Source organism: Crotalus tigris, unplaced genomic scaffold (assembly GCF_016545835.1).
Source record: "Crotalus tigris isolate CLP2741 ecotype Arizona unplaced genomic scaffold, ASM1654583v1 scf7180000024469.1203045, whole genome shotgun sequence".
NCBI lineage: Eukaryota > Metazoa > Chordata > Lepidosauria > Squamata > Viperidae > Crotalus > Crotalus tigris.
This window is the reverse complement of record NW_024100640.1, coordinates 357,164-374,307: the sequence shown is the minus strand read 5'-3', so window position 1 is coordinate 374,307 and position 17,144 is coordinate 357,164. Positions and strand designations below refer to the sequence as shown.

The window sequence follows — 17,144 nt, the reverse complement described above, 5'->3', positions numbered from 1 at the left end:
CTGAAAAAATAGCCGTGACAAAGACATTGTTTTTCTGAACCTTGAATGATACTTCCTTCGCAGACGTACTTTGGGTGGTATACAAATAAAACATTAGAACGTAAAAACTATATATAAAATTAAAAAAGAGGCAAAGATTGTTAAAATCCAACATTAAAGCTAAATCAAAGCACCTTCAGAGCACTAACCAGCTCGATGGTTGCATGCTCCTCTGAGCAGCCCAAGCAAGGCTGCTGAGCCATGTTTTCATGCCTTTCCAGAAGACCAGGAGAGTGAGGGTCCACCTCACCTCTGGGGGGAGAGTGTTCCAGAGAAGGCTCTCTTTCTAGACACCGCCAGTGAAAAGTCTTTAACTGGTGGGGTCCACAACATGCCTTGTGGCAAGAGCCGAGGTGGCGCAGCAGTTAGAGTGCAGTACTGCAGGCCACTTTAGCTGACTGTGTTCAGCAGGACAGCGGTTCAGATCTCACCGGCTCAAGGTTGACTCAGCCTTCCATCCTTCCGGGGTAGGTAAAATGAGGACCCAGATTGTTGGGGGCAATGTAAAATATATATATATATACATTGCTTACTGGTGTACACCGCTTAGAGAGTGCTTGCACTTAAAGCGGTATATAAGTCTCATAAATAAAATCAATAAATGAGTGGCAAATAAGATATAGAGCAGGGGTATAAAAACAGCCCGCGGGCCAGATGCATCACGCGGAAGCCGCGCCCACCCCAGATGGATGGATGGATGGATGGATATCCAACCAACCAACCAACTTATCTTTCCTACCTGATCAGGTTGAATGGGCTGATGTAATGGGGCAAACACATTTCTGTAAGTAACCTGACCCATGTCACGTAAGGGCTTTAAAGGTCATAACCAATACGTTGGATTTGTCCTGGAAACAAACTAGCAGCATTAGACATGATCTTCAAAGGCATGTCACAAAAGAAATTGGGTCTAGATTTATTCTCTGTAATGCTTGAAGGCAGCATCAATGGGCAGAAGATTTACAGAAGAGCCCAACTCAAAATAAGGAGGAATTTCCTGACTGTGAGGACTCTTATCTTAAGCCGTGGAGCAGTTTGCCACCTGGAGTCACAGGTCACTAAAGAATTTCAAACGATTTGTTTGGGATGATCTTGGGATTCCTGCCCTGAACCAGGAGATGTGGGGGAAGGCCTCCAAGGTTTTTTTTTTTTTCCCAACCCTTCAGTTCAATGAAGAACTCAATCCTCTTGCATTGGCCAAGAAAATTGGAAGACGCACCCAGGATGGGGAAGAGAAATTAAAAGTTGCATTTAATGTCACATTCAGATCAAGGGGTTGCAGTGATGTCAGAATTGCATGAGAAGGAGAATGTCTATGGAGATTCTCAGCCATCCAGGTCATGGTTCTCCCAAAGGTGCTTTTTCAAGAGGCAAGTGGACTTTCTTCGTTTGTCCTTGAAGACGTTTCACTTCTCATCCAAGAAGCTTCTTCAGATCTCAGTTCAGAAGAAGCTTCAGTTCTGAAGAAGCTTCTTGGATGAGAAGCAAAACATCTTCAAGGAAAAACAAAGGAAGTTCAGTTGTTTCTTGAAAAAGCACCTTTGGGACATGAGAAAGAAAAGTTACATAGTGGAGGAAGGACTAAATAAATTCTTGGCTAAAAGTGAGAAAGTCAGTCAAATCCAGTTACTGTGGTGGGCAGATGCTAGGGTTTCCCTGGAGCTAGCCTTTTTCCAGCAGACACCTGGGTAGATAAAGTGTTCTTCCTTTCTTCCACCAAGTCATATCAAAAAGGAGCTGCAAACAAGAAGATTACAGATAAAAGAATGGTGCCATCAAATGCAAGACTATCCTGTTTTATAAAGAACCTGAAGAAGTGTGACTGGGATAACAGAATGAGAAAATAGCAGAATTGGAAGTGACCTTAGAGGTCTTCTAGTCCAGTGGTTCTTAACCTGGGTGATATCGCCCCCTGGGGGCGATTTCATTTTTCAGGGGGGCGAAGGAACAAAAAGGGGGCGATATGGGGGCGATGGAGCGAGAAGTTTTGGGGACACTTTTGAGACTTTTTCGTACAGTGAATCGCTGTATATTTGTCGTACAAAAACATCAGATCGCTCGCTATTTAGTGGATTGAATTGTGTTTTCAAATGTTCCTCCAGCTAGCTTCACTACAGAACGCCATACATATGTGAATACGCATCGCTTATCTTCATGCGCGTTGTGCAGCAGCCTCTACCCATACAGTAGTGTGTCATTAGCCAGAATATGGGAGATATGGGAAAAAGACTGGAAATATATTATTTGCATCCATATGTCCTGATGACAATTTTAAAGAAAAGAAAAAAAGTGTTTGCATAAATTGAAGAATTATTTTCTATGTTGTGATTGAGAGAGGGGCAATGACAACTTCCTCATTGGCTCAAGGGGGCGATTCGTTCAGAAAGGTTAAGAACCACTGTTCTACTCCAACCCCATGCTGAAGCAAGAGACCTGTGGGGCAAACCTATGGTACGCGTGCCAGAGGCGGCACTCAGAGCCCTCTCTGTGGGCACGCGCACCATCGCCCCAGTCCTGGGCCTTCTGCTGGGTTTTATAAAACCATTTCGCTTTAGGCCTCCGCCGCCATGTGCAAAAAAAAAAAAGATTCAATCAATCAATCAATTTTAACTTCTCACGGGGGAAAAAAAGATCTCGCAAAGTTGGGATTGATTGATTGAACTTTTTAGTCCCACTCAGTCTGCCGTTACCACGGCAGCCACACCCACCCAATTGGCCACACTCACCCAATGGCCACAGCCAGTCAGCACCCGATGATACATAAGTGGGTTTTTGGTTGCAGTTTGAGCACTCGGTCTCTAAAAGGTTCGCCATCACTGCTACTATTCCGAACAAATGGTTGTCCCATCTCTACTTAAAAATCTCCAGTGATGGAGCACCCACAACAGAACCAAAGCAGAATCAGATCTGATTAGTACATGTAGGGAGGAAAACCAGAAATTCCCAGGGCTAGAAGCCAGATAGAAAAGTTAAAAAAAAGATGGTAGTGATAAACCAGTAGTGTGGTAAACCAAGGAAAAGCATAACGCACCCAAATAATAATCCTGACCTAGGAAAGGGTCCTTGTGCAGTGTACATCATGTTCATCTTTGGAATTGTATTATGTTATGTTTGATCACAGCAGTCTCAAGATAAACCTCTTCTAATAGCATGTTATCTGCCAGGTGAACGACGATGCAGGCATTGATTGGACAAACGAGAATGACCGATTATTGGTTTGTCAGATGTGCATCAAACTGGCCGATATCAATGGTCCAGCCAAGTACAAAGATTTACATCTAAAGTGGACAGATGGCATTGTGAACGAATTTTATGAACAGGTGAGAAGACACAATTGCTGTGAACAACTTTTTTTTTTTTTACTGCCTTATGGATAATACCCGTCGTTTTAGTCTGTAGCTTATTTTCTAAGCTTTGAGAATGGCAAGGACTTTCGTCTGGACAATTCACAATAACGAAGGCAAATTATTTCCATAAACCATAGTGAACCAGTTCCTCTTAATCCATTCTTCTAAGTAATCAAATGTTTTGTTTCCATGTTTCAAAACTTTTAAAATGCAAAAAAAAAAAAAACACCTCCTTCCTTAAAAGCTGTTGGTCATTATTTAAAAAAATATATATTTTCAGAAGACATGCTAAAAGGAACAGACTTGGTTGTCAACATTTTAAAATCCTTGTTATCAGCCCACTTGTGCAAGCATACCTTGATCATCTAATGGATTTGTTGCTCTGGTTGATCATCTAATGGAATTTGTTGCTCTGATTAATGTGTTTTTCTGTTTTAGGCTGGTTTCCTTCTTTGTAATCAAAAGTAGTTCTCTAAACAACCTTCAACGGTTTACAACTCCATTCCTAAGGGATATTTAAGGCTACACAAGAGAGACAGTTATTCACACAACCATCCTAAATTCGTTGTTGAATTAATCCATTTTCATTGTTCATATAATACTTTGAACTTTAAACTGACCAATGGGATGGACCAAACAAAACAACCTTGTTCAGATTATCACACATCACCAGATTCCTGAGGCAATCTGCTTCCTGGATCCATATAATACATTGAACCATAAGCTGACTTAACAAGTTTGCAGAACAGACTCAAACACCGCCATAAAAGAACCTCTTGACTAAGGTTAAAATTAATTGAGTTTAGCAGGTCGTTTGAATACAGATGCTTGGCCTTGTCGTGGTTTACTTCCCACGTGGCATATAACAATGATCTTCCTCAGTCTGGCTACTGCCAGGTCTTCTGGGATTCCAGCTCCAAGAATTCCCAGCCAGCATTCTTGAATTTTGGAAATCTGGGACATCCGAAGGTTGAGAAGGGTGGGTTAGCCCCATTAGGGAATCAGCCCCAATTGCTTTTGATTAATTAATAAAACAGAGTGCCTCCTGTTTTCCAAGGGTGATGAAGAAGCCAGCTTAGGTCTCCCCATCAGCCCTTTCATGGACCGCTCTGCTCCGCAGTTAGCCAAACTCCAGGAATCCTTCATCACTCACATTGTGGGACCACTGTGTAACTCCTATGACTCAGCAGGACTGATGCCAGGTAAATGGACTGAAGAGAGCGATGAGTCAGGAGATACAGATGAACACGAAGAGGATTTTCCAGACATGGATTCCTGTGACAATCATGAACCAAGTATGTTTGTCCTCGTTTTTTTTTTTTTTGTTCTTTGCCTCTGACCCACTGGTTTCCCAATAAAATTGCTGCCTGCCTACCCCAAACTCATTTCGCAAAAGTTATTCCGAATCAAATGTAGGGTTTGTGGCGAGGAGACCAACAAGATAATAGATGTAAAGTGTTTGGATTTCAGTAAAGGAGAATATTTTGTAGCTCAGGATTGAAAAGTCTACAAATGTTTTCTTGTGTACTTTTCGTTACCCAAACTAGATAACATCATCAATGCTAATCTGTGAGCACTGATAATGTTACCTAGTTTGGGTAATGAAACAACTGCAAGGAAACAAACAAGCTCAGAGAACACCAGGGACCCCTCATTTGGATTTCTTGGAAAATATGTGGGTTGTTTTTTTTTTATTTTTTGGCAGATTAGCTCCACACTCCGCAAGGAAGCTGCCCAAAGCCATTTCAAAGCTATATTGGGCAGCAAACAAATAATCGATCGATGAGTTTGTATCATTATGATTGTTTGCCACCCAATCTAGCTTCAAAATGGCTTCGGATGGCTTCCTTGCTGAGGGTGGAGCTAGTCCGCCCCCTTGGTGCACTCTGGATAGCACGCGAGCGTGAACTGAACAAACTAATACTCTTCGGCAGCCAAACAACTACTTTGTTCACACACTGTAGTGTCCTGGCTAATGTAACATTGCAATTTGTGAAATAATAATAATGGGTGATTTCCAGGAATAAAAGCCAGCAAAACTGGAAAGAGCAAAACTTTCTAATACAGCAAAGATTACAATTAAAAAGATGGGGAGAAAGAGAGCAGGATATGCCAGTGGGAAGTGGGACCTTCTCTTAATCTGTCAATCACCTCCACTGTGATATGCTCCCAAGCCAATTGGCAGAGCCAGGCCTTCACGCCTTATGGAAGGTCAGTCAGATGGATGGAAACAAATTTCACCTCAGGTGACATACATATGTCTCTAGCTCAGATTTGCTATCCAGTCCCATTTCGACACACGTGTTTACTCAAGTCTGTCTGCAGGTTCTGTAACCTTGATTTGAGTGACACACAAGCCAAAGCAGCATTCTTTCATTCATTCATTCATTCATTCAAAGTTGTGCTAAAAAAATCCGAATTGTCGGGGGGGGGGGGAGAAATATCTACATGGCTCAAATTCAGTCTTCCCAACAGCAAGCTTCCAGGTAAGAAATAGAGAGTTGTGTGTAATATACCTCCTTGGTATCTCCACCAAGGCACTTCACTTTGTCTACATTAAAGACCACACCTGCAAATTTATTCAGAATTACAGATTGGGTGACCTTGGATGGGTAGAGTATTACTCACCAAAGGACAAATATAGCAGTTCACACTAGAAAACGTGTGTGCGAGCATCCCCAAGAAATAATTTTAAAAAATGGGATCTTCTCCCTGGAAGATATAGGACGTGTGGTACATGTCCATTTTCCAAGGTCCTTATCATTTACAGAATCTCTCACCACATGAGATGAACTAAAAGCAACAAATGGAGTTTACAATAGCTTGCGATGAGTCTGTGTGAAATGATTTCCAGCAAAATGTTTTGTTCTTGTTTTAACCATTCAGCCATGTCCGACTTTTGGTGACCTTATAGGCAAATGCTCTCTATGCTACCCTGTCAAGCACAGCTTTCCTTCGATGGATGTTCAACTTTATATCAGATTTGATGTTGTCAAGCCAACGTGTTCTTGGTTTGTCCCTTCCTACTCCCTTGCCCATTAGCCATTCCTGACATCATTGCCAACAAAATGTGGGATGTGATTAACAAACCTGGCATCTCTGGAGCCCTGCAAAGTACGGGAGGGGGCATCTCCCGGGAAACTGGGGAGGGAATGTTTTAATATGGAGGGCAAGTTCAGAACTGAAGTTCCTTCTGATTAAACCTGGAGCCTTCCTACATGGAATTGAAAGTTTTCTAAGGAAGGATTGAACTGGATTTGGGCTATCCCATAGTAAAAAGCTCTTTGTTTGAAGTTGAAAAACTTGAAGGACTCAAGAGTTTGCCTTCCAAATCGCTAATCGGTACACACATTTCTTTGAGACAAAACATGCCTGAATAATACTTCCTCCCTAAGGTTTTATTTCCTTTTATTAAAACTTCTGAAAAAAGTTCATCATGCAAGTTAGTAAAGACAGGAACGCAAGAGGGGTAGAGTCCAAATGTTTTCACAGAATCGTAGAGGAAAGCATGAGAAACACTTTCACCAGCAGAGTCTGGAAACCTTGTAGAGCAGTGTTTCTCAACCTTGACAATTTTAAGGCATGTGGACCTCAATTCCCAGAATTCCACAGCCAGCTGGCTGTGGAATTCTGGGAGTTGAAGTCCACATGCCTCAAAATTGTCAAGGTTGAGAAACACTGCTGTAGAGCCAGCTTAGAAATTCTAGCTGCAGAAGGACCTTAATGGGTTCTCCCGATCTAGAAAAAGGATGGCATATTCATAGCACCAGAACGTAAATCTTTTCAAGCGGTAAGCTTAATCGGCTGAATCCTTAGTTGCTGGTTAACTTAATTGGTTTGATTGGTTTCCTTTGCAAGGGTTAGACTAGATCAGGGGTGGGCAACCTTGGCTCTTTGATGACTTGTGGACTTCAATACCCAGAATTCCAGAATCAGCTATGCTGACTTAGGAATTCTGGGAGTTGGAAGTCCACAAGTCATCAGAGAGCCAAGATTGCCTACCCATGGACTAGATCAGGGTTTTTCAACATTTTCATCCATTGTACCACTTTTAGGATATGGCAATGTCCGAGTACCACCAGTCGCCTAGCAAGGTGTCAAAAACTTGACCAAAAAAAAAAAGGAAAAAAGTGATGAAGTACTGGTAGTCCTCAAGTTACAACAGTTCGCTTAGTGACTGTTCAAAATTACAATGGCACTGAAAAAAGTGCCGAGCAAGACACCTGCCTGCCCACCCAGCCACGCTCTTCCTCCTGTCCGAGGTTTTCATTGTTGAGAGCATTTCTGTTGAGGATTGGCAGCAGGGGTGGGATGGGGGGTATTTGGTTTTTATTCCCCCCATCTGCTGGGTGGTTGCAGCAGGTTTTGGTCACTTCACATGACCCTGGGACATTGTGACCGTCATGGATATGAATCAGTTGCCAGGCATCTGAATGTAAATCACAAGACCCTGGAGATGCTGCAACATTCTAGCTGATCGGCGCTTCTTCTGGGCTCAGCAGAAGCACCAGGATCAGCGCTGAGCTCCAGCTGGAGCCTGGCACTGATCCTGGCGCTTCCACTGAGCCCTGACAGTCCTGAAGAAGCGCTGATCCTGGTGCTTCCGCTGAGCCCTGACAGCCCTGCAGCTCCAGCCATCTCTCGCTCAGGCTTGTGCGGTGCTGCCACCAGTTCAGCTCATTCCCCTCCCCCGCTACCACTTTTCTAGGATGGTCGCCTACCACCTGCCAGGTGCCAATGTACCACAGGTGGTAACCATACCACTGGTTGAAAAGCCCTGGACTAGATGATCCTTGCATGTTTTCCCCAATTCTTTAGTTCTGTGTTACTGCATTTGATTGATAAGTGTTGGTAAGAGATTAATAGGCCGGCTATTGAGGGCAAAGCAAGGTCAAACATGGGACAATGAAAACAGGTTATGACGTCATCAGACAAAAGTTAGATATAGGAAGAGGGGAAATAACGTGTATTCATTGAAACCGGGTATTCTGTGCCAGGCATGCAGAGCGTTATTAGACTTTTTTCACAATTCATGTTGTGGTGGAAGGTAGACTGGGGTCCGAGGAGGAAGGGGCCACGTCCCAGCGGGCAAAGAGGCAACAGAGCTTGGATAGTCTGGTAGGCAGGAAGAGGGCTAAGACAGCCCCTCCCAAGCAGTTCACAGAGTGCACCCTTAATTAATGCAGATAGTTGCTTTAGTCTGGCAAAATTCTGTCTGTCGCTGAAAAAAACAATAAAGAAACTACTCAGAAGTAACTCCAGGTATCACTGTTGGTTCTTGGGGGCCTGACAATTTTGCTGAATTGTATTCAAAATTGGCAACAGCTTTTCAGCAATATCCTTCCATTAAACTGTCCTCGCCAGAGAAAACTATTCTAAGTCCTGTACATGTTCATTATTTACTTTATTCCAGTTGGGCCCTGTCTATCCTTGGACAGGTACCTTGGAGGTCATCTAGCCCAACCCCCTGCTCAGGCAGGAACCCTATACCATTTCAGACAAATGGCTGTCCAGCCTCTTCTTAAAAACTTCTAGTGTTGGAGCATTCACCACTTGTGGAGACAGGTTGTTCCACTGGTTAATTGTTCTAACTGTCAGGAAGTTTCTCCTTGGTTCTAGGTTGCTTCTCTCCTTGATTAGTTTCCACCCGTTGCTTCTTGTCCTGCCCTCAGGTGCTTTGGAGAATAGCTTGACTCCCTCTTCTTTGGGGCAGCCCCTGAGATATTGGAACACTGCGATCATGTCCCCCCTTGTCCTTCTCTTCATTAAAGTAGACCAGGGATAGGCAACCTTGGCTCTTTTATGACTCGTGGACTTCAACTCCCAGAATTCCTGAGCCAGCCATGCTGAGGGGAAAGGGAGAGGTTTCCATGCTTAGCCACGCTGGCTCAAGAATTCTGGAAATTGAAGTCCACGAGTCATAAAAGAGCCAAGGTTGCCTACCCCTGAACTAGACATACCCAATTCCAGCAGCCGTTCTTTATATGCTTTAGCCTCCAGTCCCCTAATCATCTCTGTTGCTCTTCTCTGCCATCTTTCTAGAGTCTCAAGATCTTTTTTACATCGTGGTGACCAAAACCGTATGCAGCATTCCAAGGTTGACCTTACCAAGGCATTGTAAAGTGGTATTAACACTTTATCTGATCTTGATTCTATTGATGTAGATGTGAGCCAGATTTTGCAGACTTTTCTCCCAATGTGAATGAGGCTTTACGTTTGCTTGTCGCCTTTGGCAGGAAAAAGAAGGAGGAAAGTCTACTGCCAGATAACTCAGCACTTGCTGCAGAACCACCAGATGTGGCAGAAGGTCATTGAAGAGGAAGAGAGGAGAGCTGCAAAGGAGAAGCAAAGTGGGGAGCCATCAACGGCACTGCGCCCGTCCTCTGAGCAAATAGAGGCTATTAAAGAGGAGGACGAGGAGAAGGGAAAGGCCAAAGAGGAAGAAGATAACACAGCTCCAGAAGAAAACCAATGACAGTGACAGGAATTTTGTACAGTATTTGATGCAAGGACACCTTGCGTACCAATTGTTTTTACAAGCCAGCACAACGTTTAGACACGACACTGTAGAAATACGGGATAATTCACCTACAGCTGTTTTAAGTTTTCCTTCCTTCCTTCCTTCCTTCCTTCCTTCCTTCCTTCCTTCCTTCCTTCCTTCCTTCCCTCCCTCCCTCCCTCCCCCCTCCCTCCCTCGAGGTACATTGCTTTCACAGTTCAACGGCCATTTTTACAAATTTTCAAATACATCGGAGAATTATAAATATATATATAAAATACTAGCCTGGGTTTATAAGCTGCATATTTGTTTATTTGTTGTTTTAAAAAAGATGATTATACGATGCTGCCTGTGATATTATTAAAAAAAAAGGAAAGGGAAGGATTTGAAATTGAGACAATACTCGGTGAAATGGAGAAGGCTGTACTGCCCTTTTTTGTTGTTGTTAAAGTGGAGCAACCGATTGTCTCGGTTAATGGTTGATCCCGACTGCCAGCATAGATGAGCCTGCAGGACATCACAGGCACACAAAACAGGAACACCGCAATTCATGGAGCAAAGGGAAGGGCTTTGTGCTTTGGAGACAGGCTGTGACACACTTGGCAAGTCTTCACAGAAGATTATGCACCTCCATTGCAGAGAATGTGCTCTTTCTTTCTCAGCCTGGAGAACTCTGCCTCGGACCGCTTGCTCATTCTTCCACACAACTCAGTAAAATCCAGACGGAGGTGAGCCCACAGCAGCTCAGGAAAACAGGACTTCCCATTTCTGGAGCGAGCCCCCTCTGTTGCTGTTTGGTGGGTCTTGATTGTTTTTTTCCAAAAGGCATGTCCCTTGAAAGCTTGTGCAAGCTACAATTCCTACCTATATATTGCACAACTGTTTATGCCACGTTCCCTCCCACCACCACCACCACCACCACTTTAGGAGGGCAAGTTTCAAGCATCACACGTTACCTTCTTGGTGGTGGCAATTCTCCATGTTGTGTGAAGGCATTTCCAATTCACTGAATTGAGATAGACTTTGGGGAGACACCCTAGGATCCTTCCCACCTTTCATTGTATTCTTATCCTTTTCCTGTGTCTTCTGAGCATGAGAAAGGTGACTTTTAAGATGGACTGCGAATGAGATACGTCGGGCAACCGTCGCTTCTGCTTTTTATTGGAATGTGTGTATGGACTGCGAAGCCGGTGCCTGTTGACCTCAATCAGAGGGAATTCAAATCTACTTCAAGGGATCCATTCTTCTTCGTTGCTTTGTTTGTTATAAGGTGCTTGCATGTGATAAAGAGGATTCTGGAGCACCTGGACCACCTAGGTGAAACACTGCCTAGGATTCGCTGCAGCCCCCACACAAAAGTCAAATGCACCCTCTCAAAGGGAGGTCTTCAACTTCCAGAATTTTCCAGACAGCTTGGCCAGTGCTGAGGATTCTGGAAGACACACTTCTGGAGGGACACACCATTAAGGAAGGCTGCCATCCTGCATTTTCCTCCATGGTACATAGGACGTTTTGTAGATGCAGTGACCCACCCAATGTTTTAGCCAAGGACGTTTCCCTATCATTTATCTGTCTTTCCACAACCAGCAAGCAATTTCCAAAGCGTGCCATGGTTCTTTTAGGACAGCAGTTTTAGAAAGCGAATGATCTAGATCCGGGCTTCCCAATATTGACCACTTTAAGACCTGTGGACCTCAACTCCCAGAATTCCCCAGCCAGCCATGGGAGTTGAGGTCCACAGGCCTTAAAATTGTCAATTTTGGGAAGCCCTGTTCTAAACAGGTAGGTTTGTTTTCTGGCACAAGAGGATGGGAAAACAACTGCACAAAAGAACAAGAAGAAGAAAAAACCCCCCAGAGTTATTCTACCAATCAAGGCAGGAATCTGCCTTATGTTGTTGGTTTTCAAGAAAGATGGTTTCCCATCCTGTACTTCATATTTGTTCACCACATCATAAGTAGAATAAGTTCTGCTTTAATGTTTTCATATAACTGTACTAAGGGAAACCCAGTGAGCTGAGTAGTACCACTTGAGAACATTGTTCAAGTGTCCCTTTAGGACAGGGGTCTTCACATTTGGCCCTTTTATGACTTGTGGACTTCAACTCCCAGAATTCCTCAGCCAGCATGCCTGGCTGAGGAATTCCGGGAGTTGAAAGTCCACAAGTCTTAAAAGGGCTAAGTTTGAAGATTCCTGCTTTTAGGAGGTCTATAGGTATGAATGCCAGAATGTAAAGAAAATTGCATAATTTGGGGAAACAAGCACAATTTGACTTGCCTGCTTCTCCCATTCTATTTATATCCTCCATCTGGGTAATGTTCAGTTTTATGTTTTAAAATAAATGCAATTCCAGTCTTTAATTTGAAATGCAGTTCGGATGGATGTCATGAAATTGCAGAAGAAACTTTGATGTCAAAGTTTGCCCACCTTGATTGTATGTCTTGGCAGCTATAAAAGCAAGATCCCATTACATGGGGAAAAAAATTCACCAGCAGACATAGGACTTCTTTAGATGATTAGTTGTCCATTTTTAATGCTTCATTGGTCACAACTAATTTTTATTAGCCTACGTGTAAATACAGAGACACTTTTTAGTGTCCTGTTGATAGGGGAAGTTGGGTTGTATTTGTAAAGATAGTTCAAAGAAAGAGAAAAAGATTTTTTTTCCGTAAAATGTGACTGTTTTTGAATTTGACAAACGAAGTCCTGCATGATTGGGAATGGAATTGGATGAATTCTTTTCAGATTGGTGGGTTTGTTAGCAGAAACTGTCAGAGACACATTTGAGTGTAACAAAAGTGCTGCAATTTAGCAGCAAAGCCTAACTGTTCATCACAGAGTTTTAAGTAGTAGTACATATGACAGGAGATCAGTCTGTAACTAAGTGTGTCGTCAAAAATATTTCTGAAATTATTGTCCTATTTCCACTTGATTGGTTATTGGGCCAACCCATTTCTCTTATCTTACTAATATTTCAGGATGAGTTTATTTTGCCTCATTGTTTTTCTCCCAAGTTGGTTCTTTGGGATCTCCTAGATTCACAGTCTACACCAGGGGTGCCCAACCTTGGGAACTTTGAGACCTTGTGGACTTCAATTCCCAGAATTCCCCAGCCAGCCATGTTGGAGTCCACAAGTCTCAAAGTTGCCAAGATTGGACACCCTACGCAGATTGTTCAGATTGTTGCTGAATGTATTGGAACTGTAGAAACTCAGTTCACATTTTGCCCTAATTTGTAATGTGATTGAAGATTGTTGAATAAGCCATGATTTGCCATGTTTACAATTTGCCTTGAGCCATAATGTGTGGTTTGTGAACCACAGTGGCTGGGTTCTTACAATCCACCCTGAACCCGGGTTCACATGGATGGGGGCTAAGGCTATGATTTAGAGGGAAATTTGGGAGTTCTTAAGGTGTGAAACTGATGCCTTAAGCTTCTGAGGAATCTTTCACTGCCTCACAATTTTTTTAAAAGAAGATCAGATGTTTTGGCACCATCCAGTCTGGGAAGCCATGTTTGAAACCAGCATTATCCTTGCCTCCCTTCACTTAGATTAAGCCAGTTCCAACTGAGGGGAAAATGCACATTAGAGTTGTTTAATAAGTTGTTCAGCCTCTCACACTTTTCCCATAACTCAGCAATGTCTTTGAAATTTTGCAAATAGTTAGAACACTCCCTTCCTGAGAAGGTTATATGGTGTAGCGTGCCTGGCTGAGGAATTCTGAGTTAAAGTTCACAAGTCATAAAAGGGCCAAGTTTGAAGACCTCTTGACTTGTGGATCTCAGCTCCCAGAATTCCTCAACCAAACATGCTGGCTGAGGAATTCTGGGAGTTGAAGTCCACAAGTCATAAAAGGGCCAAGTTTGAAGACCCCTGTTTTAAGAGAACATCTCAGATTTCTCCCTTCATGGTCTTTCCAGCTGCATAGAGTGACCATAGAGCAGTGTTTCTCAACCTTGACAATTTTAAGACATGTGGACTTCAATTCCCAGAATTCCACAGCCAGCAACGCTGGCTGTGGAATTCTGGGAGTTGAAGTCCACATGCCTTAAAATTGTCAAGGTTGAGAAACACTGCCATAGAGTGTGGCCCAAAAGTCAAGATTGGCAGCTACGATGATGCAATCAATGCTTAGTCTGTTTTTTTGTTTGTGTTGTACAAATGATGCCAAAAAAGGGAGGGTGTTAGAAACTTTGATTACACCATCACAGCCACCATCTTAAGTTTTTTTTTTTTTACAATATCCTGCAAACACCACTGTTCAAATGCATATTATAGAGACATTTCTCACATTCTGGTAACTACTGTGTAAGCTCTCTGAGGACAAACCAGAGTCTAATGGCTTCAAATTGCCTATAAATATGTTCTATGTTAGAAACAAAAGTACTTGCTGGAAAGTTTGTGTTACATGTCAATCTTTTCCTGTTCAATTGTACTAACATCTAAAGAGGATTGTTTATCTGCTGTTCTGATTTTCTAGGCATTGCTAGCAGGCATGAAACTGACCTAGATACATTTGTTAGAGCAGCACTCCACAATCTTTCCGGCTTGTCAGCCTGACCTGGCATGGGAGTGTGAGTGTGAGTGGCAAGGCACAGATGTGTGCGCACAGCTCCACAGCTTCACGCATGAGCAGAAAGTGCTTGCACTCACGTGTGAAGAGATGTAACTTTTATATCTCTGATCCTTGTAATGTTCCATGCACAGGTGATGCCTAACATCCATGAAATTAAGATACATCCACCCACCCATCTATCTTATTTGCACCAAAATTAAGAATGATTATCCCCAGCAACCTTTGAAAGGTGGGTGTGTATTTGACCATCATGGGAATTAAAGCCGTTTCTCTTGAGAGCAAGTAATGTAGCTTCCTAACTTGAGAGGTGCACCTTCAGCACATGGTTGTATTTGAGTCTTCTGTTCAATCTGGGCATTCAACAAATCAAAGTGGCTGTTGCTTGAAGGACCCGTTGTTCCAGTTCACCTTGACAGGTTTGACTCTTTCAGTCATTGTTGGTTGTCTGCCCCATCAAGGTCTCTTAATAGAGTTGTGGGTTTCCTCAAAAGCAATTTCATGAAATACTCTTTTCTTCACAAGGAAAAAAAGGGGGGGAGAAGTGAAGGCGATCAAGCCAGACCTGAATGTTTCCAAGGTCCAATAATTTTTCAAATATTCATTAATATTTCAACTAGGGGTTGACTTGTGTGTCCTATCATCATGGTCCACCCTTATAGCCATGATCTAGTAAGGAACCGATGACCTTCTGAACTAGAATATCCATCCCAGATAGATGGAGATAAGAGTTCTTGAAAGTTGTTGGGCAGCCAATATTGACTCAAATATTTCTTTGAAGAGCCAAAGCAAAGCAAAGTGGAAAAATGGTGGAGAAAATAGCAATTTAGAAGGACTCACTCCTTACCTGAGTTCTTTAGGTCTTCAGTTTCTTTGTATTTTTATTTCAAGTTGGGAAGAAATAACGGGCATGGAAGAAGTTGCCGAAAGTAGTATCTGTGCTTTCATAACAACACACAGCTTGCTCCTTCAGTGTCCCACTAAAACCAAATGAGGCTTTATAAAAGGGGTTCAGTTGTGACATTTTCATCCCTCTCAAGTAGGTGGAATTGCCAACCATTGTTGTACTGTAGAACCGTACCTCCTGCGTTCAGTATTTGTAGATGTCCATTTTTTCCAACACGGTCTTCTTTTCACTAAATACTACCTGCATTAATTTATATTTATATATTGCCAATATTGTTGTAACCAAACCTCTTTTAAGACAAAAACTTAAAAACAAGGCCTTGTATTTTTAGCTGATGACCTTTCACGAACTGACCGAAATCTCTGTTGGCTTTTCTTTTCACGGATATCTTGCACTTAAGACATGTAGCAATACTTAATATATTCCCTTCACGAGTATTTGTTAAGGTGATTTTTAGTTAATGGCTGATAAATGTTTTGTACAAAATAGATTCTGTACAGGCGGAGAAACAGGAGAAATCTTTTAGATAAACATTATTTATTTTTACTGTTTTGTAAGTTAGACACTATTAATGAAGCTCCTTTTTTGCCAGAATTACTGGAAGTGCCTCTTGGTATAATGTATTATAGTAAATATATATTCAGAATTATTAGAGATAATGTGTCACAAAATGAACAACATGGATGTTGCAATGTGAAGAAAAAAAACATAAATATAATTCTGTGGTATCATATTGGTGATGGTGTTTTTTTTTCTTTTTTTTTCTTAATGGGGGTTTGTGAATTCACGTGGCATCAGTAAACACTCAACTCCATCCAATTGCCCAGACTCTACTCTGAATTAAGGGATTATTACAGGGTCGTAAAAAGAAAGTGGGATTTGTGAGTTGTCTTGTATTGCCTCCATGGTCCAGACTTAATAATATTGGTCAGACCGTTATTCAAGTCCTCTCATCCAAACCTGGACACCAAATTCAAGGAGCATTCCAAAGAGTTTAAAAGATAAAACAACGTTTGTGAGCAGTGGACTGGAAATTAAATTCAGTGAGGGCAGATTAAGGAAGAATTGTCAAGCACAAAAAAATCTGGAGCCAAGGCAGTTCAAATGAACACAGGTTTATTGCATTCTAATGCTCTCTACAAAAATCTGATGTACTAATGATCAAAGCAAATTGGCGGTAAATAAGGGTCAGCAGAATTTAAGGTGGGCTGGACTTCGATCTCTTGTGGGCTCAAAGAGACTCGAGACTGATGACGCATTCGACCCCTCCCTTGGGCTCAGCCTGGTTATCTTCTGCAGAACTAGGTATACTTAGCCTCAGATGGCGAACCTTTTGGGCTTGGAGTGTCAAAAATTCAGAACATGCCTATCTTGACAGAGAGAGAGATGAGGAGGAGGAGAAGGCCTCTCCAGACCTCCTTTCTTTTGGATTCTCTTCTCTGGATACTCTGGAAGTTGCACAAGAGGGTCCTACTGTCATAAAGCTTCTAGAGTCTCCAAAAGTTGCACAAGAATGCTTGTCTGATTTTTGGAGGCTTCAGAGGCTATGCTAAATCAAGGCCCTCTCCTATGACTTGTAGAGCATCCAGAGACCTGGTGTGTCACCAAAATGGCACGGTATACCACTTGTGACACACTTGGCATAGATCGTCCATCACTACCTTAGCCTGTTTGAGGATTTCAAGTATCTGAAAAGGCAGTGACACAAGAAGAAGATCAAGGATCATTTTCTATCATCCTGGAATGGAGAAAAGTAAACCATTTTAATTAACAAGTA

At 42.4% G+C, this 17,144-nt stretch overlaps 1 protein-coding gene across 2 annotated transcripts in view; it reads left to right on the top strand.

The window, feature by feature from the left end:
• Positions 1-16,100, top strand: part of PDE3A (phosphodiesterase 3A) — a 281,509-nt gene extending 265,409 nt beyond the window's left edge. For both annotated transcript variants that reach the window (XM_039332943.1, XM_039332944.1), the window contains 3 exons: positions 3,204-3,359; positions 4,444-4,681; positions 9,623-16,100. In XM_039332943.1, coding sequence (XP_039188877.1) covers positions 3,204-3,359; positions 4,444-4,681; positions 9,623-9,861 — 633 coding nt within the window. In that variant the 3' untranslated portion in view covers positions 9,862-16,100. The remainder of the gene's footprint in view (positions 1-3,203; positions 3,360-4,443; positions 4,682-9,622) is intronic.
• Positions 16,101-17,144: the final 1,044 nt, after the last annotated feature.